The 22,867-nt window shown below is 46.3% G+C and overlaps 1 protein-coding gene across 1 annotated transcript in view; it reads left to right on the top strand.

Moving 5' to 3' along the window:
- iqub (IQ motif and ubiquitin domain containing) overlaps window positions 1-22,867 on the top strand; it is a 123,559-nt gene that overhangs the window by 27,636 nt on the left and 73,056 nt on the right. The window contains exon 6 of the mRNA XM_034179750.1: window positions 21,606-21,816. Within this exon, the coding sequence (XP_034035641.1) occupies window positions 21,606-21,816 (211 nt within the window). The remainder of the gene's footprint in view (window positions 1-21,605; window positions 21,817-22,867) is intronic.

The following is a 22,867-nucleotide window of genomic DNA, read 5'->3' as shown; positions in this document are numbered from 1 at the left end:
CTGTCCCCACTCCCTCCACTCTCTCCACTGTCCCCACTCCCTCCACTCTCTCCACTCCCTCCACTCTCTCCACTCCCTCCACTCACTCCACTCTCCCCACTCCTTCCACTCTCTCCATTCGCCTTCCTCTCTCCACTTCCTCCACTCCCTCCACTCTCTCGACTCTTTCCACTCCCTCCACTCTCTCCACTCCCTCCACTCTCTACACTCCCTCCACTTTCACCACTCCCTCCACTCCCTCCACTCTACCCACTCCCTTCACTCCCTCCACTCTCTCCACTCCTTGCACTCTCTCCACTCCCTCCACTCTCTCCACTCCCTCCACTCTCCTCACTCTCTCCACTCCCTCCACTCTCTCCACTCCGTCCACTCTCTCCACTCCCTCCACTCTCTCCACTCCCTCCACTCTCCTCACTCTCTCCACTCCCTCCACTCTCTCCACTCCCTCCACTCCCTCCACTCTCCCCACTCTCTCCACTCCCTCCACTCTCTCCACTCCCTCCACTCTCCCCACTCTCTCCACTCCCTCCACTCTCTCCACTCCCTCCACGCTCTCCACTCTCTCCACTCCTTGCACTCTCTCCATTCCCTCCACTCTCTCCACTCTCCCCACTCCCTCCACTCTCTCCACTGTCCCCACTCCCTCCACTCTCCTCACTCTCTCCACTCTCCCCACTCCCTCCACTCTCTCCACTGTCCCCACTCCCTCCACTCTCTCCACTGTCCCCACTCCCTCCACTCTCTCCACTCTCTCCACTCCATCCACTCTCTCCACTCCCTCCACTCTCTCCAATCCATCCACTCTCCCCACTCCTTCCACTCTCTCCATTCTCCTTCCTCTCTCCACTCCCTCCACTCTCTCGACTCTTTCCACTCCCTCCACTCTCTCCACTCCCTCCACTCTCTACACTCCCTCCACTTTCACCACTCTCTCCACTCCCTCCACTCCCTCCACTCTCCCCACTCTCTCCACTCCCTCCACTCTCTCCACTCCCTCCACTCTCCCCACTCTCTCCACTCCCTCCACTCTCTCCACTCCCTCCACGCTCTCCACTCTCTCCACTCCTTGCACTCTCTCCATTCCCTCCACTCGCTCCACTCCCTCCACTCTCTCCACTCTCCCCACTCCCTCCACTCTCTCCACTGTCCCCACTCCCTCCACTCTCCTCACTGCCTCCACTCTCTCCACTCTCTCCACTCCGTCCACTCTCTCCACTCCCTCCACTCTCTCCACTCCGTCCACTCTCTCCACTCCCTCCACTCTCTCCACTCCCTCCACTCTCCCCACTCTCTCCACTCCCTCCACTCTCTCCACTCCCTCCACGCTCTCCACTCTCTCCACTCCTTGCACTCTCTCCATTCCCTCCACTCTCTCCACTCCCTCCACTCTCTCCACTCTCCCCACTCCCTCCACTCTCTCCACTGTCCCCACTCCCTCCACTCTCCTCACTGCCTCCACTCCCTCCACTCTCTCCACTCCGTCCACTCTCTCCACTCCCTCCACTCTCCTCCACTCCGTCCACTCTCTCCACTCCCTCCACTCTCTCCACTCCCTCCACTCTCCTCACTCTCTCCACTCCCTCCACTCCCTCCACTCTCTCCACTCTCTCCACTCCCTCCACTCTCCCCACTCTCTCCACTCCCTCCACTCTCTCCACTCCCTCCACGCTCTCCACTCTCTCCACTCCTTGCACTCTCTCCATTCCCTCCACTCTCTCCACTCTCCCCACTCCCTCCACTCTCTCCACTGTCCCCACTCCCTCCACTCTCTCCACTGTCCCCACTCCCTCCACTCTCTCCACTCCCTCCACTCTCTCCACTCCATCCACTCTCTCCACTCCCTCCACTCTCTCCAATCCATCCACTCTCCCCACTCCTTCCACTCTCTCCATTCTCCTTCCTCTCTCCACTCCCTCCACTCTCTCGACTCTTTCCACTCCCTCCACTCCCTCCACTCCCTCCACTCCCTCCACTCTCTACACTCCCTCCACTTTCACCACTCCCTCCACTCTCTCCACTCCCTCCACTCCCTCCACTCTCCCCACTCTCTCCACTCCCTCCACTCTCTCCACTCCCTCCACTCTCCCCACTCTCTCCACTCCCTCCACTCTCTCCACTCCCTCCACGCTCTCCACTCTCTCCACTCCTTGCACTCTCTCCATTCCCTCCACTCTCTCCACTCCCTCCACTCTCTCCACTCTCCCCACTCCCTCCACTCTCTCCACTGTCCCCACTCCCTCCACTCTCCTCACTGCCTCCACTCTCTCCACTCTCTCCACTCCCTCCACTCTCTCCACTGTCCCCACTCCCTCCACTCTCTCCACTGTCCCCACTCTCTCCACTCTCCTCACTCTCTCCACTCCCTCCACTCCCTCCTCTCTCCCCACTCCCTCCACTCTCTCCACTCCCTCCACTCTCCCCACTCCCTCCACTCTCTCCACTCCCTCCACTCTCCTCACTCTCCCCACTCTCTCCACTCTCGTCACTCTCTCCACTCCCTCCTCTCTCCCCACTCCCTCCACTCTCTCCACTCGCTCCACTCCCTCCTCTCTCCCCACTCCCTCCACTCTCTCCACTCGCTCCACTCTCCCCACTCCCTCCACTCTCTCCACTCCCTCCACTCTCCCCACTCCGTCCACTCTCTCCACTCCCTCCACTCTCTCCACTCCCTCCACTCTCTCCACTCTCCCCACTCCCTCCACTCTCTCCACTCCCTTCACTCTCCCCACTCCCTCCACTCTCTCCACTCCCTCCACTCCCTCCACTCTCCCCACTCACCCCACTCCCTTCACTCTCCCCACTCCCTCCACTCCGTCCACTATCTCAACTCTCCTCACTCTCCCCACTCACCCCACTCCCTTCACTCTCCCCACTCCCTCCACTCCCTCCACTATCTCCACTCTCCTCACTCTCCCCACTCCCTCCACTCTCTACCCTCCCTCCACTCTCTCCACTCCCTCCACTCTCCCCACCCCCTACACTCTCTCCACTCTCCTCACTCTCTCCACTTCCTCCACTCCCTCCACTCTCCCCACTCACCCCACTCCCTTCACTCTCCCCACTCCCTCCACTCCCTCCACTATCTCAACTCTCCTCACTCTCCCCACTCCCTCCACTCTCTACCCTCCCTCCCACTCTCTCCACTCCCTCCACTCTCTCCACTCTCTCCACTCCCTCCACTCTCCCCACCCCCTACACTCTCTCCACTCTCTCCACTCTCCTCACTCTCTCCACTTCCTCCACTCCCTCCACTCTCCCCACTCCCTCCACTCTCTCCACTCCCTCCACTCTCTCCACTCTCCTCACTCTCCCCACTCTCTCCACTCTCGTCACTCTCTCCACTCCCTCCACTCTCTCCACTCCCTCCACTCTCCCCACTCCCTCCACTCTCTCCACTCTCCCCACTCCCTCCACTATCTCAACTCTCCTCACTCTCGCCACTCCCTCCACTCTCTACCCTCCCTCCACTCTCTCCACTCTCTCCACTCCCTCCACTCTCCCCACCCCCTCCACTCTCTCCACTCCCTCCACTCTCTCCACTCTCCTCACTCTCCCCACTCTCTCCACTCTCCTCACTATCTCCACTCCCTCCACTCCCTCCACTCTCTCCACTCCCTCCACTCTCTCCACTCTCCTCACTATCTCCACTCTCTCCACTCCCTCCACTCTCCCCACTCCCTCCACTCTCTCCACTCCCTTCACTCTCTCCACTCCCTTCACTCTCTCCACTCCCTCCACTCTCCCCACTCTCCCCACTCTCTCCACTCCCTCCACTCTCTCCACTCCCTCCACTCTCCCCACTCCCTCCACTCTCTCCACTCTCCCCACTTCCTCCACTCTCTCCACTCCCTCCACTCTCCCCACTCACCCCACTCCCTTCACTCTCCCCACTCCCTCCACTCCCTCTACTATCTCAACTCTACTCACTCTCCCCACTCACCCCACTCCCTTCACTCTCCCCACTCCCTCCACTCCCTCCACTATCTCAACTCTCCTCACTCTCCCCACTCTCTCCACTCTCTCCACTCTCCTCACTCTCTCCGCTCCCTCCACTCCCTCCTCTCTCCCCACTCCCTCCACTCTCTCCACTCCCTCCACTCTCCCCGCTCCCTCCACTCTCTCCACTCCCTCCACTCTCTCCACTCTCCTCACTCTCCCCACTCCCTCCACTCTCTCCACTCTCCTCACTCTCCCCACTCTCTCCACTCTCGTCACTCTCTCCACTCCCTCCACTCTCTCCACTCCCTCCACTCTCTCCACTCCCTTCACTCTCTCCACTCCCTCCACTCTCCCCACTCACCCCACTCCCTTCACTCTCCCCACTCCCTCCACTATCTCAACTCTCCTCACTCTCTCCACTCCCTCCACTCCCTCCACTATCTCCACTCTCCTTACTCTCTCTACACCCTCCACTCCCTCCACTCTCTCCACTCTGTTCACTCTCCACACTCCCTCTACTCTCACCACTCCCTCCACTCCCTGCAGTCCCTCCACTCTCACCACTCCCTCCACTCTCCCCACTCCCTCCACTCTCTCCACTCTCCTCACTCCCTCCACTCCCTCCACTCTCCCCACTCCCTCCACTCTCTCCACTCTCCTCACTCCCTCCACTCTCCTCACTCTCACCACTCCCTCCACTCTCCCCACTCCCTCCACTCTCTCCACTCTCCTCACTCCCTCCACTCCCTCCACTCTCCTCACTCTCACCACTCCCTCCACTCTCCCCACTCCCTCCGCTCTCTCCACTCTCCTCACTCCCTCCACTCCCTCCACTCTCTCCACTCTCTACACTCCCTCTACTCTCACCACTCCCTCCACTCTCTCCGCTATCTCCACTCTCCTCACTCTCACCACTCCCTCCACTCTCCCCACTCCCTCCGCTCTCACCACTCTCCCCACTCTCTCCACTCCCTCCACTCTCCTCACTCTCTCCACTCCCTCCACTCTCTCCACTATCTCCACTCTCCTCACTCTCACCACTCCCTCCACTCTCCCCACTCCCTCCGCTCTCACCACTCTCCCCACTCTCTCCACTCCCTCCACTCTCTCCACTCTCTACACTCCCTCTACTCTCACCACTCCCTCCACTCCCTGCAGTCCCTCCACTCTCACCACTCCCTCCACTCTCCCCACTCTCTCCACTCTCTCCACTCTCCTCACTCCCTCCACTCTCCCCACTCCCTCCACTCTCTCCACTCTCCTCACTCCCTCCACTCTCCTCACTCTTACCACTCCCTCCACTCTCCCCACTCCCTCCACTCTCTCCACTCTCCTCACTCCCTCCACTCCCTCCACTCTCCTCACTCTCACCACTCCCTCCACTCTCCCCACTCCCTCCGCTCTCTCCACTCTCCTCACTCCCTCCACTCTCTCCACTCTGTCCACTCTCCCCACTCTCTCCACTCCCTCCACTCTCCCTACTCCCTCCACTCCCAGGTAACGCAGCGCACTGGCACTGTGACCTGTTTTTTTGAAATAGGCTGCAACAGGACTGCCCTCACCCCTGACCTGTACCCCTTCTGGTCCAAGATTTTATTGTATTACATTTTTATTCTTGCTGACTGCACAGTAGAAGAGCTGTCTTTTTTTCACCAGTATCTGAATTCATGTGATGATCACCTGCATCTTCATCTGTTTTCTAGATGTCTTGGCACAAAAAAGTGGAGGTCACCTACACACAGATTTTTTTCACAAACCAACAGATCGTAATGCCGTTTTAAGAGGTGACAGTTTCCACCCTTGACCACTCCTAAAAGTTCACCTGTCAGTCAGTTCCGTAGGATTCGTAGAGTGATGACAGCACATATACAGCACAGGCCCCAGACCTCTCCAACAGGTTTCTAAGCACAGGGTATAAACAGGAATGGGTGGCTACAGCTAGTAGCACTGTGCCCATGTGACCCAGGGAGAGTGCCTTCAGCCTAGAAAACAGGCACCCACCCAGAGCCCTACTACCATGTGCTGTGTTGTGTGGGCCGCCGAAGAGGAGGTACTGCTAGCCCACCACCAGAGGGCGCCCTGCCTGTTGGCATTTTTTCGGGCTCCAGAGGGCGCACTGGTCATGTGGATCCTCCAGGTGCACCGTTTGGCTGTCAGCTGTCTGTCATCATTCATCACCTCATCCATAAAAGCCTGGGAGAACACCATAACTCTGCCGAGTTATCAGCTTACCACGCAGGTAAACCAACTCAGCCATGTTGTGCCGTATGCACATTCCTTGTTACTGAAGTCTTTGCAGTTGTGACTTATACTTGCAGCTTGTAGCCAAGTTTGTGGAAGTTGGAGGAGTTGGCGTCTCCACTCCTCACTTCTGACTTACTAAGTATAACAATTGACACTGCACGTCCTCCAGTTTTTCCTCTGCACTCTGGGAGTATCTGGATTTATTCCTCCAAGAGGATTTCCGTGAGTTACTGACTGTTTGTTGGGTGTTCACACACCCACCCTAACCTGTTTTTGCTCCTGCCAGCAGTACCGGGTCTGACAGCCACGAGCGGTGGACACCTGGGGAAATCAGGACTTGGCAGCTCTGGTGTGTTGCAGGCCTCCGTTGGCGGTAGAACTTCGTGGGTCCCGGCTCTTCTCTGGATAGGCGTCTCCCACCCTCAAGCCTGCCCACGCATCACCATTTTGGTTATTGATTGACTCAAGCATATTTGGTTGTGTTGCACATTTGCATAATAAATTGTCATTTATTTTGAATTCCTAATATTTTGAATTCATTTACGCCCCCCTGGCGTGGGTCCGTGCATTTCACTTTCCCAACATGCTGTATCAGATATTCTCCTCTCGCTGCCAAATTCAGCGAGAGGAGAGAAGCTCATCAGCATCTCACCATGTCATTTAGGTCCTTCAGACTTTATTTTGAGTAAATGCTTCAAGAGAGCATTAGCATGGCAAAAACCTTTCAGCTGCTGGGGGCGCTGCCCCCCCCCCCCCCCCCCCCCCGCCAGACCCCCACCTTTTAAAGCATTTCTCTTTCTTTGCCTCTCACATGCCTGGAAAAGCTCCTCGCCACCTAACCATATCCTTTAGGTCCTTTAGACTTTTTCAGTAAAATTGTTCTTGGGAGCATGAGCATGACTAAAACCTTTCAGCTTCTGGAGGGGCTCTGCCCCCCATACCCCCCACCTTTTGCTTTTCAGCTGACCCCTCTAATTACAGCCCTCTTAACCGCCTGCCACTTTAAGCATTTTTTTAAATGTAGATGTTAATTAATATTCAAAGTTTTCAGCTAGTTGACAGTAGGGCTGTACAATATGGACAAATTATCGTATCTCAATATTGTCATATAAATTGTCATGTAAATGTCACTTATATACAATAAGTGACATTTACATGATAATGTCGGACTCTGTAGTTTTCTCTGGGCCCCTCCCCAATCGGACCGGGAGTGACATGTTTAGCCGCATGTTCTCCTTGAATTGCTGGCTGTCTGAGTGGTGTCCAAAAAATGAGGTGGGCTTCATAGATAATTGGGAAAGCTTCTGGGGAAAACCTGGTCTTGTTAGGAGAGACGGCATCCATCCCACTTTGGATGGAGCAGCTCTCATTTTTAGAAATCTGGCCAATTTTCTTAAATCCTCCAAACCGTGACTATCCAGGGTTGGGACCAGGAAGCAGAGTTGTGGTCTTATACACCTCTCTGCAGCTTCTCTCCCCCTGCCATCCCCTCATTACCGCATCCCCGTAGAGACGGTGCCTGCTCCCAGGCTACCAATAACCAGCAAAAATCTATTTAAGCATAAAAATTCAAAAAGAAAAAATAATATAGCACCTTCAACTGCACCACAGACTAAAACAGTTAAATGTGGTCTATTAAACATTAGGTCTCTCTCTTCTAAGTCCCTGTTGGTAAATGATATAATAATTGATCAACATATTGATTTATTCTGCCTTACAGAAACCTGGTTAAAGCAGGATGAATATGTTAGTTTAAATGAGTCAACACCCCCGAGTCACACTAACTGTCAGAATGCTCGTAGCACGGGCCGGGGCGGAGGATTAGCAGCAATCTTCCATTCCAGCTTATTAATTAATCAAAAACCCAGACAGAGCTTTAATTCATTTGAAAGCTTGTCTCTTAGTCTTGTCCATCCAAATTGGAAGTCCCAAAAACCAGTTTTATTTGTTATTATCTATCGTCCACCTGGTCGTTACTGTGAGTTTCTCTGTGAATTTTCAGACCTTTTGTCTGACTTAGTGCTTAGCTCAGATAAGATAATTATAGTGGGCGATTTTAACATCCACACAGATGCTGAGAATGACAGCCTCGACACTGCATTTAATCTATTATTAGACTCTATTGGCTTTGCTCAAAAAGTAAATGAGTCCACCCACCACTTTAATCATATCTTAGATCTTGTTCTGACTTATGGTATGGAAATAGAAGACTTAACAGTATTCCCTGAAAACTCCCTTCTGTCTGATCATTTCTTAATAACATTTACATTTACTCTGATGGACTACCCAGCAGTGGGGAATAAGTTTCATTACACTAGAAGTCTTTCAGAAAGCGCTGTAACTAGGTTTAAGGATATGATTCCTTCTTTATGTTCTCTAATGCCATATACCAACACAGTGCAGAGTAGCTACCTAAACTCTGTAAGGGAGATAGAGTATCTCGTCAATAGTTTTACATCCTCATTGAAGACAACTTTGGATGCTGTAGCTCCTCTGAAAAAGAGAGCTTTAAATCATAAGTGTCTGACTCCGTGGTATAACTCACAAACTCGTAGCTTAAAGCAGATAACCCGTAAGTTGGAGAGGAAATGGCGTCTCACTAATTTAGAAGATCTTCACTTAGCCTGGAAAAAGAGTCTGTTGCTCTATAAAAAAAGCCCTCCGTAAAGCTAGGACATCTTTCTACTCATCACTAATTGAAGAAAATAAGAACAACCCCAGGTTTCTTTTCAGCACTGTAGCCAGGCTGACAAAGAGTCAGAGCTCTATTGAGCTGAGTATTCCATTAACTTTAACTAGTAATGACTTCATGACTTTCTTTGCTAACAAAATTTTAACTATTAGAGAAAAAATTACTCATAACCATCCCAAAGACGTATCGTTATCTTTGGCTGCTTTCAGTGATGCCGGTATTTGGTTAGACTCTTTCTCTCCGATTGTTCTGTCTGAGTTATTTTCATTAGTTACTTCTTCCAAACCATCAACATGTTTATTAGACCCCATTCCTACCAGGCTGCTCAAGGAAGCCCTACCATTATTTAATGCTTCGATCTTAAATATGATCAATCTATCTTTGTTAGTTGGCTATGTACCACAGGCTTTTAAGGTGGCAGTAATTAAACCATTACTTAAAAAGCCATCACTTGACCCAGCTATCTTAGCTAATTATAGGCCAATCTCCAACCTTCCTTTTCTCTCAAAAATTCTTGAAAGGGTAGTTGTAAAACAGCTAACTGATCATCTGCAGAGGAATGGTCTATTTGAAGAGTTTCAGTCAGGTTTTAGAATTCATCATAGTACAGAAACAGCATTAGTGAAGGTTACAAATGATCTTCTTATGGCCTCGGACAGTGGACTCATCTCTGTGCTTGTTCTGTTAGACCTCAGTGCTGCTTTTGATACTGTTGACCATAAAATTTTATTACAGAGATTAGAGCATGCCATAGGTATTAAAGGCACTGCGCTGCGGTGGTTTGAATCATATTTGTCTAATAGATTACAATTTGTTCATGTAAATGGGGAATCTTCTTCACAGACTAAAGTTAATTATGGAGTTCCACAAGGTTCTGTGCTAGGACCAATTTTATTCACTTTATACATGCTTCCCTTAGGCAGTATTATTAGACGGTATTGCTTAAATTTTCATTGTTACGCAGATGATACCCAGCTTTATCTATCCATGAAGCCAGAGGACACACACCAATTAGCTAAACTGCAGGATTGTCTTACAGACATAAAGACATGGATGACCTCTAATTTCCTGCTTTTAAACTCAGATAAAACTGAAGTTATTGTACTTGGCCCCACAAATCTTAGAAACATGGTGTCTAACCAGATCCTTACTCTGGATGGCATTACCCTGACCTCTAGTAATACTGTGAGAAATCTTGGAGTCATTTTTGATCAGGATATGTCATTCAAAGCGCATATTAAACAAATATGTAGGACTGCTTTTTTGCATTTACGCAATATCTTTAAAATCAGAAAGGTCTTGTCTCAGAGTGATGCTGAAAAACTAATTCATGCATTTATTTCCTCTAGGCTGGACTATTGTAATTCATTATTATCAGGTTGTCCTAAACGTTCCCTAAAAAGCCTTCAGTTAATTCAAAATGCTGCAGCTAGAGTACTGACAGGGACTAGAAGGAGAGAGCATATCTCACCCATATTGGCCTCTCTTCATTGGCTTCCTGTTAATTCTAGAATAGAATTTAAAATTCTTCTTCTTACTTATAAGGTTTTGAATAATCAGGTCCCATCTTATCTTAGGGACCTCGTAGTACCATATCACCCCAATAGAGTGCTTCGCTCTCAGACTGCAGGCTTACTTGTAGTTCCTAGGGTTTGTAAGAGTAGAATGGGAGGCAGAGCCTTCAGCTTTCAGGCTCCTCTCCTGTGGAACCAGCTCCCAATTCAGATCAGGGAGACAGACACCCTCTCTACTTTTAAGATTAGGCTTAAAACTTTCCTTTTTGCTAAAGCTTATAGTTAGGGCTGGATCAGGTGACCCTGAACCATCCCTTAGTTATGCTGCTATAGACGTAGACTGCTGGGGGGTTCCCATGATGCACTGTTTCTTTCTCTTTTTGCTCTGTATGCACCACTCTGCATTTAATCATTAGTGATCGATCTCTGCTCCCCTCCACAGCATGTCTTTTTCCCGGTTCTCTCAATCAGCCCCAACCAGTCCCAGCAGAAGACTGTCCCTCCCTGAGCCTGGTTCTGCTGGAGGTTTCTTCCTGTTAAAAGGGAGTTTTTCCTTCCCACTGTAGCCAAGTGCTTGCTCACAGGGGGTCGTTTTGACCGTTGGGGTTTTACATAATTATTGTATGGCCTTGCCTTACAATATAAAGCGCCTTGGGGCAACTGTTTGTTGTGATTTGGCGCTATATAAAAAAATTGATTGAATTGATTGATATACATGCTGTCCATATTCTTGAGCCGCTTAGGTGGGTAGGGAGAGTTCCCATGGGATAAAAAAGCTTTTCAACCGACCATCCCTGGTTCTCAAGACCAGGCACCTCAGTGGAAATACTCTGTCTCTCTTTTTTTTTTTAAAAATATATATATTTAGGTGCACTTTAGTAAACACTGGTAGACTTCCACTTTAGATTTGGAATGTATAATAGAAGATATACCTTACTGAATTTTCATATCAATATGATATACGATATGTGTTGAGTCAAAGTCAAAAATCAGTCAGTCAAAGTCAGTCATAGTATGCCACCTGCAGGAAGGGTGAAGGAGTGAGCTCCCTCCCCAAACTGACTCCAGCTGATTAGCTGACTGAAGATATGGAGCTAAATCCAGGCCAAAAGTTTTGTAATCTGAAAATAAATAAAGATTGAAAAATTTTGAAACTGAAAATTCAATGTTTGTTCTTGAATTTTATAATCATTTAAAAAGTATTATTAAAATAAAAATAAGTGTAAGATATATATTTTTCAGTTTAAATAAATTTTTGGTTCAGCTCTGGAATTATTTTGATCAAATAATTTATTTTCATTCATATTTATTTTTTCACTTTCAGTTCTTATTTTTTCAGTTTCAAACTTTTGACCCTGTTATGGCGTGGGAGGGCGTGGCTTCGATTGAGAGGGGCGTGGAATTTGTTGTGTGTTGGGGGGTTTGGCTGGACATTTTGGTGTTGTTTTCTTTTCTTTGCTCTCCAGGTGGTATGCAAACTGGTTTTTGTCTGTGGAGACGGTGCTGGCAGAAGAATCCTTCACCCTCATCAACATTATTGGCTGCACTTGTGGAGGATGTTCATGTGCAGGCCTAATGACTCGCAGCACCTGTGGATGATGCTCACGTGCAAGCTTAAAGACTTTCATCTGAAGCAGATAATGAGATGGCGTTCTGCATTTAAGCCATGAGTGATTTGAGCAGAATTGCCGGGAACTCGACCTTGTGACGTTCGTTTGTGAGACGCTGAGGGCCGCGCCTGGGTTTGACACATCGTGCCTGTGAAGGAAGGAGGACGGGTGAGGGACACATGCTGTCAACACACATCAGAGGTGATTGATTGTCTGAATAAGTGTTAATAGTAATTTGGTATTTTGTTACGCAGTATATTTGAACATTGATGAGAATTGTGCAGTTTGCTTCTCATTGCCGTGGCGTGCGGACTGATGATCCTCCACCTGTTGTGAGAAGCTGCTCATTTACATAAAGCTTAAATTCAGACCTGAATGTGTTGCTGATAGTGTGTGCCTTTAAAGGATATTAGTTGTAGCTGCTGACTTACCTCACCTCTTCTATCCTTCACAGTGTCAGTTTGTCGTGTCCACCTGGGGGGTGTTTGGCGGTGAATGTGAGTCCAGAAGCGCCGGGCTTCGATCCCTTTGGGCGCTGGAGAGCGCGCCTTCCTTCACTCCGCCAGACAAACGCACTTTTATGTTGTACACCAAGTATTGCACAAGAGGGGAAATAAAATTGTTTTGTTTTTGGAACCGCTTTCTGGTTATTTAGCGCTGGGTTCAGTCAGACGCAGGTCCGCTCCTCAACCCGCGTCGGCACATAACAGAATTGTGACTGACAGTAGAGCAATCAGTTCTCACATGATGTTGCTTTCAGGAAATGTGGGTCCTTTGATAGATAATGACTCTGCTCCCGTCTCCATCATTTATTTACTACGCGGCTGGCGCGTGAAAGAAAATAGAGAGAAAGAAAGCTTATTATGAGGCTTTAAACCCTCGAGATAAAGCTGTTTATTGTGATCGACGTGTAGCAGTTGATTTAGTGGATCCGTATGTTGTACCAGATAGTGAATTTAATGATGTAACAAAGTGGCTGGCAGTTTCACAGTGTAACCAAGCAGACTGCCGGTACATCTAAATCCCAAGCCAGAAGAGCGCTCCAGCTGCTGGCGGTGTTTAGAAGCCTCACCGTTACAGGCCCGGCACTGAGGCACTGAGAGAGATCCACCGCTACCAGAAATCCACCGAGCTGCTGATCCACAAGCTCCCGACCAGGTCAGCCTCGCCGGCCTCCTGCAGAGCATCACAACGGAGCTCTGAAAGCGGAGGTCGGTCTTGAAGTCCTGAGTGATTTCTCTCACCAGGTGCTGGAAGGGCAGCTTGTGGATCAGCAGCTCGGTGGATTTCTGGTAGCAGCGGAGTCACGGCGAGGCTTCTTCACACTGCTGGTAGCTGGAGCACTCTTCCGGGCAGCTTTGGATTTGGATTTACGGGCGGTCTGTTTGGTTCTGTCCATATTAAAGCTTCCTTCAAATCTGCTGAGCCTGGTCTCTGTGTGTCACTTAGAAAGCTCGTAAGACTTCACTGCAGCCTGTGGTCTAGAATTACTTGTAATAGACATCTTTAGCATCACTTTATTTACAGGTATCAAGAAAAGACAGTGGAGAGAAAGTGTTAAGTCATTATCTATCAAAGTACCCATGTTTCCTGAAAGCAACATCATGTGAGGGCTGTTGGCTCTCCTGTCACTCACATTTCCACGCCCCTCTCAATCGAAGCCACGCCCTCCGACACCAGAACTGGGCCAAAAGTTTGATACTGAAAAAATAAGATCTGAAAGTGAAAAAAAAAGATCTGAAGGTGAAAAACAGAAATATGAATGAAAATAAATTGATAAAAAAAAATTACAGACCTGAATCAAAAATGTATTTAAACTGAAAAATACGTATATATCTTACACTTATTTTTATTTTGATAATACTTTTTAAATTATTATAAAATTCAAGAACAAACTGAATTTTCAGTTTCAAAATTTATTTTTTCAATCTTTTTTATTTTCAGATTACAAAACTTTTGGCCTGGATTTAGCTCCATATGAAGACACCTGTCAGCGGGTTATCAGCAGGATCACTCTGCCTCAGACATCAGAGGAGACACAACTGTTCAGCTTGGGCAAACTGTGAAGAGGCTACTGGTATGGATGGACTGAAATGTACAAGTATAAACAAAATGATAATAAGTGTTTTGGTTTGAAAAATGATTTGATGATGAATGTCAATTTCTGTTTTGTTGAAGGTTTTCAACCTAACAATTCTCCAAATTAAAAATCAAGAAGAGGAAGAGTTGATCTGTCTCTTTCTTCATGGTTTTGCCAGGCCTTTTTCAAGTTTGGACAGAAGCTGAATAATTTAAACACTGTACAAGTTGACAATATGATTGATTTGACACAAAGTGCAGCAACAGTGAAAATTAAACCTTCTTAAACCAAACAGTAATAATATCACACTCATTTTACACTCATCATAAGGTTAGGATACTGTGCCCTCCAAAAGGATTGGAACACTTGGAATTTCACACATTTTAATTTGTTTATGCCATTTTAAATACAAGAAATACAAAAAAAAAAAAAAAAAAGAATAAAAATATCTAAAATTATCTTCCTCAAACTCAAACTCAAAGCAAATCTCTAAATCTTGATAAAACCTGTAAATAATAATCAGTTTTATTGCCAGTTTTCTTCAGACAAGTCAGGGGATGGAAACATGAACATTATGTCTTGGACTTTATTTACATCAATTATGAAGAAATACAAAAGTTTCTTTCACCAAAACATCAAATCTAGTCTTTCATCTCAAATGTACTTTCTGTCAAATTGTAGCTGAACTTTCAGGTCTTCTTTTGAAGAAAATCCTCCTCTACACCACTTCATCAGGAAGCTGGATTTTAGATTTTTAATTCATTTATATCAAGTTGGTGAGATTTGCTTTCAGTTTGAGTTAAGATAATTTTAGAAAAAAAAATGTATTTGAAATGGAATAAACAAATTAAAATGTGTGAAATACCAAGTGTTCCAGTACTTTTGAGGAGCAGCATCTTACATCTAATATATAGTGCAGCAGATAAGAGAATATTTAGAGTAGAATCCTGCAAATGGAGATATAAACATCACATTCAGCACAAATAATCCATAGACATTAACTCTTTAAAAAAAACCTGATTGGCCACTTGAATCTTCAATCGGCAGCCAGGTAGGGGTCAACTGAAGAATCACACGGGTCAAAATCAGGGGTGGACAACTTGTTCCAGAAAGGGCCAAGAGGGTGCAGGTTTTCTTTGCAGCCACTGACTCCACCAGGTGATTTGACTGATTAATGTCACTTTGAGCAGATCGAATCAGTTAATCAGTGAAATCACCTGGTGGAATCAGTGGCTACAAAGAAAACCTGCACCCTCTTGCCCTTTCTGGAACAAGTTGCCCACGCCTGGTCTAAATTAAAAGATGCTCCAATCATATACAAAACTACACCATATTATTTGTCTGATCATAAAGATTCCAAAAAGGTACAGTTTGGTCAATCTGTGACTGAATGTTCTGGAGTTATGAGGTAAAAGCAGCAAGAATGGTGACAAAGGTCAGTTTCAGGGGAGGTGATGGTCTAGTGGTTACGGTGTTGGGCTTGAGTCGAGAAGATTGTGGGTTCAAATCCCACAATAGATTATCTCGTCAATAGTTTTACAACTCTGAGCACAACTTTGGATGCTGTAGCTCTGAAAAAGAGAGCCTTAAATCAGAAGTGCCTGACTCCATGGTATAACCCACAAACTCGCAGCTTAAAGCAGATAACCCGTAAGTTGGAGAAGAAATGGCGTCTCACTAATTTAGAAGATCTTCACTTAGCCTGGAAAAAGAGTCTGTTGCTCTATAAAAAAGCCCTCCGTAAAGCTAGGACATCTTACTATTCATCACTAATTGAAGAAAATAAGAACAACCCCAGGTTTCTTTCAGCACTGTAGCCAGGCTGACAAAGAGTCAGAGCTCTATTGAGCCGAGTATTCCTTTAACTTTAACTAGTAATGACTTCATGACTTTCTTTGCTAATACAATTTTAACTGTTAGAGAAAAAATTACTCATAACCATCCCAAAGACATATCTTTATGTTCGGCTGCTTTCAGTAATGCTGGTATTTGGTTAGACTCTTTCTCTCCGATTGTTCTGTCTGAGTTACTTTCATTAGTCACTTCCTCCAAACCATCAACATGTCTATTAGACCCCATTCCTACCAGGCTGCTCAAGGTTGCCCTACCGTTAATTAATGCTTCGATCTTAAATATGATCAATCTATCTTTATTAGTTGGCTATGTACCACAGGCTTTTAAGGTGGCAGTAATTAAACCATTACTTAAAAAGCCATCACTTGACCCAGCTATCTTAGCTAATTATAGGCCAATCTCCAACCTTCCTTTTCTCTCACAAATTCTTGAAAGGGTAGTTGTAAAACAGCTAACTGATCATCTGCAGAGGAATGGTCTATTTGAAGAGTTTCAGTCAAGTTTTAGAATTCATCATAGTACAGAAACAGCATTAGTGAAGGTTACAAATGAGCTTCTTATGGCCTCAGACAGTGGACTCATCTCTGTGCTTGTTCTGTTAAACCTCAGTGCTGCTTTTGATACTGTTGACCATAAAAATTTTATTACAGAGATTAGAGCATGCCGTAGGTATTAAAGGCACTGCACTGCAGTGGTTTGAATCATATTTATCTAATAGATTACAATTTGTTCATGTAAATGGGGAATCTTCTTCACAGACTAAAGTTAATTATGGAGTTCCACAAGGTTCTGTGCTAGGACCAATTTTATTCACTTTATACATGCTTCCCTTAGGCAGTATTATTAGACGGTATTGCTTAAATTTTCATTGTTACGCAGATGATACCCAGCTTTATCTATCCATGAAGCCAGAGGACACACACCAATTAGTTAAACTGCAGGAATGTCTTTCAGACATAAAGACATGGATGACCTCTAATTTCCTGCTTTTAAATTCAGATAAAACTGAAGTTACTGTATTTGGCCCCACAAATCTTAGAAACATGGTGTCTAACCAGATCCTTACTCTGGATGGCATTACCCTGACCTCCAGTAATACTGTGAGAAATCTTGGAGTCATTTTTGATCAGGATATGTCATTCAATGCGCATATTAAACAAATATGTAGGACTGCTTTTTTGCATTCACGCAATATCTCTAAAATCAGAAAGGTCTTGTCTCAAGAGTGATGCTGAAAAACTAATTCATGCATTTATTTCCTCTAGGCTGGACTATTGTAATTCATTATTATCAGGTTGTCCTAAAAGTTCCCTGAAAAGCCTTCAGTTAATTCAAAATGCTGCAGCTAGAGTACTGACAGGGACTAGAAGGAGAGAGCATATCTCACCCATATTGGCCTCTCTTCATTGGCTTCCTGTTAATTCTAGAACAGAATTTAAAATTCTTCTTTTTACTTATAAGGTTTTGAATAATCAGGTCCCTTCTTATCTTAGGGACCTCATAGTACCATATCACCCCAATAGAGCGCTTCGCTCTCAGACTGCAGGCTTACTTGTAGTTCCTAGGGTTTGTAAGAGTAGAATGGGAGGCAGAGCCTTCAGCTTTCAGGCTCCTCTCCTGTGGAACCAGCTCCCAATTCAGATCAGGGAGACAGACACCCTCTCTACTTTTAAGATTAGGCTTAAAACTTTCCTTTTTGCTAAAGCTTATAGTTAGGGCTGGATCAGGTGACCCTGAACCATCCCTTAGTTATGCTGCTATAGACTTAGACTGCTGGGGGGTTCCCATGATGCACTGAGTGTTTCTTTCTCTTTTTGCTCTGTATGCACCACTATGCATTTAATCATTAGTGATTGATCTCTGCTCCCCTCCACAGCATGTCTTTTTCCTGGTTCTCTCCCTCAGCCCCAACCAGTCCTAGCAGAAGACTGCCCCTCCCTGAGCCTGGTTCTGCTGGAGGTTTCTTCCTGTTAAAAGGGAGTTTTTCCTTCCCACTGTCGTCAAGTGCTTGCTCATAGGGGGTCGTTTTGACCGTTGGGGTTTTTCTGTAATTATTGTATGGCTTTTGCCTTATAAATTGGCTTTTGCAATATAAAGCTCCTTGGGGCAACTGTATGTTGTGATTTGGCGCTATATAAATAAAATTGATTTGATTTGATCTGCTGCACTAATAAGCCAACAGAGTATGAACCAGCTGCTGGCTAGCTTTAACATGTGTACATAAGACAATCTGAATTAAAGGAGAAATGCTGCTGTCATAAAATACGGTCGTTTACTCACCAGTGTAAGTTTGGTGTGATTAGAAATCCATAGTTCAAATGACGTGTTCAGTTCAAATCTGAGTCAAACATTTTTCTTCTTCTACTCAGGTGGATTAGAACTTTTGTGGTACACAGCACCAACTACTGGACAGGAGGAACCTAGCAGTCAATGTGACTCACTGATTTGAAAATGCATCTCTTTCAACCAGACGTGTGGTGTCATTCATTCAGACATGTCATTCATCTGTGTCCAATCAGATTTCAGCAAAGTCCAGTGAAACCCCGGCGTCCACTCTAGCTCCACCCATGCCAGGAAGTGTTTGACATTTGAACATTTCCTGTTTTACTGTGGATTTGAAAATTGGCACTTCCTGTTTAGGACACCCCGTACCATGAGCGAGTTTCACGCCACTGCGCGGCACTTCGCTCATATAAATATGGGGGCTGTTCCCAGTGTGTCTACAGACAGAGATGCAAGACCTTCACCAACCCGCACACAGGCCGCAATATTCTATTTGACGGGCAATCACATGCAGCACTACGCATGTGATCTACATGATCCAATGCCCTTGTGGCCTCACGTATATTGGGAAAATGTTCAGGGAACTCGGAACCCTTTTCAAAAAAGCAGGCCATAGTGCCAGTGCGCTGTGTTACCTGGGAGTGGAGGGAGTGGAGCGATAGCGCCAAGAAGGTGACATAGAGAGAAGACTCCTTCAAAGGGAGAACACTGGATTTATTCTCTCAGTACAATGTCACCAATTACTTAAATGAGGACTTTGATCTTAAGCCTGGATAAGGTTGCTCCTCTTCTCTTAAGGCCACGCCTTCCCAAGGCACAGTTGCCTTGGTTCAAAGGTTACTTGTGTGACGTTAGGCAGAAGGCTAGAGGTCTTGAACGGAAATGGCATAGTTCCAAATTAGAGATGTTCCACCTTGCGTGGCGTGATGCTATCTTAGACTATAAGCATTCATTACTGGCTACAAAGTGGACCTATTACTCTGATTTGATCAATAAAAACAAGCACAACTCAAAGTTTTTGTTTGAAACTGTAGCATTTCTCATTCATGGACAGCCACCTGTTATTCACTCTCCCTTTTCAGCACAGGACTTCTTGGACTATTTCGAGAAGAAAATGGAGGATATTAGGTTGAGCATATCTCAGCAGGCTTTGGTCCAACCACCGCATACTGCTATGGAGGTCGATGCTCCCACTGAGGTGTTACCCAGATTACAGATTTTGATGGTATTTCACTAGGCACACTGACAAAACTCATAACGTCAACAAAAAGCACAACCTGTTTATTTGATCCTATACCAGCAAAACTGTTTAAAGGACCTGTGGCCCACTCTTGGGCCCATTGTGCTGGAAATTATTAATCTCTCATTAACGTCTGGATCTGTTCCTAAATGTTTTAAATCTGCAGTGATTAAACCATTACTTAAGAAACCTAATCTTGACCCTAGTGCAGGGGTAGGCAACCTGTTCCAGAAAGAGCCATGAGGGTGCAGGTTTTCTTTGCAGCCACTGACTCCACCAGGTGATTTCACTGATTAACTGATTCCATCTGCTCAAAGTGATATTAATCAGTAAATCACCTGGTGGAGTCAGTGGCTGCAAAGAAAACCTGCACCCTCATGCTCTTTCTGGAACAGGTTGCCACCCCTGCCTAGTGTATTGAAAAACTATCGGCCGATATGAAATCTATCATTTTGCTCTAAAATTCTGGAGAAAGTGGTGTCACGGCAGCTCGTAGACTATCTTACTGAGAATAATCTCTTTGAGCCACTGCAGTCTGCTTTTAGAAAATATCATTCCACAGAGACGGCTCTCACTAAAGTGGTGAATGATCTTCTGCTTACAATGATTTGGACACCACTACAGTTCTGGTGCTGTTCGATCTCAGTGCTGCATTTGATACAGTGGATCATCAAATTCTACTCGATGGCTGGAAAATCATTTTGGGATTACTGGGAGTGCCCTTGCATGGCTGACGTCATACTTGACCAGTCGTTCTCACTGTGTTTTGTACAGTAACACTACCTCTAACCTCAGTGATATGAAATTTGGGGTTCCACAGGGGTCCGTCTTAGCCCCCTGCTTTTCTCCCTTTATATAGCACCCCTTGGGCACATATTGTGGGGTTTTGGGATTACCTTTCACTGCTATGCTGATGATACTCAGTTATACATGCCGATAACTGCTGGTAATCTCATCATATAAAATCCTTAGAAGATTTCCTTGCATCAGTGAGAAGCTGGATGTCTAGAAACTTCCTCTTTTTTAACTCTGATAAGATTGAAATGGTTCTGGTATTGGCTTATAAATTGTTCATGGACTTGCACCTCCCGATCTGGCAGACCTGGTAAGGCCCTATGTACCAGCTCGGCCCCTGCGTTCTCAGGGTGAATAAAAAGTCTGCCGGTCACAGAGCTTTCTCTTACCGTGCCCCAGCTCTGTGGAACGATCTCCTAGCACACATTCGGCAGTGGATACTGTGGAGACTTTAAATCATGTTTAAAGACTCATTTGTTTTCCTTGTTTTATCATTAGTGTTATAATGTATTTTTATTCTTGTATTCTTTTATGGTTTTGTCTTTTTATTGTTATTTTTAATTCCGTTTTTTCTGTTTTTATTATGCTGTGCGAAGCACCTTGAGATGGTCTCATCCTGAATTGGTGCTATATAAATTAATAAATTAGAAATTTGAATTTGAAAACCTTCTTATTTATTCCAGAGAATGGGCTATGTAATAGGTGTCTCTTTTTGTTTGTGTGTGTTTGTTTTTCATGGAATATGTAATACTTTCATAGAAAGACAGTATTATGAAACATGTTTTTTGTAAAAATAAATATATTTTTTATACAAAACAAAAATGTTTCTTTATGCATAATGGGGAATGTACTCTTGTGGGAAATGTGTGTTTTGGTGAAGGCTGTGTTCTGGTGTCTTTGCATATTTCTGTGACTGGTGCGGTGTTTGGTCTGTGCACGTTGACTGGCACATGCCCATGCATGGTGTTCCTGTGTTCATAGACAGCTGATGCCAGTTAGACCAGCTGGTGTGGGTGTGACCACATTTGATTATTCAGTCTATGAACACACTCTTCCTGCCATGTCCTTTGTACAGTGCCTGAAGAAGACCTTGCGGGTCGAAACGTTGCGTTTTTAGTCAATAAAAGATTTTGGGAGCTTTAAACCAGTGTTGCGGATTTTTCCCCATTTTTTTCTGTCTAATGTTCGCAGCAAAAACTGACGAGATCATTTCACTCATGTGAACGGGTTGATTGAGCTCTATGAAACACAGCTGAGGTCATCATTATGATGTCATAAAGGACTTCAGCAGTATGCTGGTATGTAATTGGATCCTGTGGATTATTGATTGTGACCCGGGTTCTCCCTCTACCAGGTGATCCGGCTGCAGACGGCAGCACGGCGCTGGTTGGCCCGTCAGGCGGTGGAGCAGCTCAGGAGGGACCGAGACCGGCGTCTGGCCTGGATGGACGTGCAGGAGAGGAGGAGGAGGGAGGAGAAAGAGGAGCAGCTCAGAGACCGACAGCAGCGCTGGATGAAGCCGCAGAGCAGGGACGACTTTAACCTGCTGTACCACGCACTGGAGAGTGAGCCGGGGGCGGAGCTACAATCTTGGGATGATTGACACAGTATTTGTAAAGGGCGGGTTTATTCTCATGTGCTTAAATATTTAGACTGTAGACTGGCTGCTCTTCCAAACACGTGGAACTAAAGACATCATCAGTGACGTTTTCCTTCATGAATGAACTTAGTGAGACTCAGATGAGGAGGATCACTGACACTGTGAGGGAACATGTCAGGTTCACAACCTAATGAAGTTGACTCCATTGGGATGAGGTAGCAGGTTAAGATGACAAAAGGTTTATTTAACTGATGGTAAGTTTCTGTGTAGGCTCTCAGTGTCCAGGTGGTTTCCATAGTAGAGAAGCTTGAATCTTCGACTGGACTGGGTTGCTTGACGTTTCGCTTCAAATCGCAGAAGCTTCCTCAGCTAAAATTCTTGCTCTGGTAGTCTGACTTCTGTCTTGACTCTTGTAGAGAAGAATAAACAGAAGCCACAAAAGCTGGAGTTTTTTAAACCTAACCAGACCCCTCCTACCGAGAGGCCGACTGCTATAGGCTAGTGACTAAACAGTAGCTCTAATTAGCACCTATTGTGCTCTAGTTAGCACCCTCCTAATGACAGGGCAGCTGTCCCTCCTAATGATGGGACGGAAGCCTCTCCTGATGGGTCCCTTGACGACGAGAGTCATCAAGGGAGCTTTTGTTGACTTCTGTATTTTCTTCTCTACAAGAGTCAAGACAGAAGTCAGACACCAGAGCAAGAATTATAGCTGAGGAAGCTTCTGCGATTTGAAGCAAAACGTCCTCGCGTCAAGCAACCCAGTCCAGTCGAAGATTCAAGCTTCTCTACAACTGATGGTAATGGTGAATCTAAGAGCAGTCGTGGAGGCAAAGGAGGAAGGAACACGGCCATCGGGGAGAGAGGCATGAGTGGAGAAGCCAGGGCCAGGTGGAAGCAGTAGAGCTGATGGTGGCAGGGAACTGAGCGGCAAAAGACACAGAATTTCTAAGGATGCAAAAGTAACTAGACTAGAACAAACTGTTACCACAGCCAGAGCTGTAGACTATGGCAAG

The sequence above is a fragment of the Thalassophryne amazonica genome, chromosome 1 (assembly GCF_902500255.1).
Source record: "Thalassophryne amazonica chromosome 1, fThaAma1.1, whole genome shotgun sequence".
Taxonomy (NCBI): domain Eukaryota; kingdom Metazoa; phylum Chordata; class Actinopteri; order Batrachoidiformes; family Batrachoididae; genus Thalassophryne; species Thalassophryne amazonica.
This window is presented reverse-complemented; position numbering and strand designations above follow the sequence as displayed.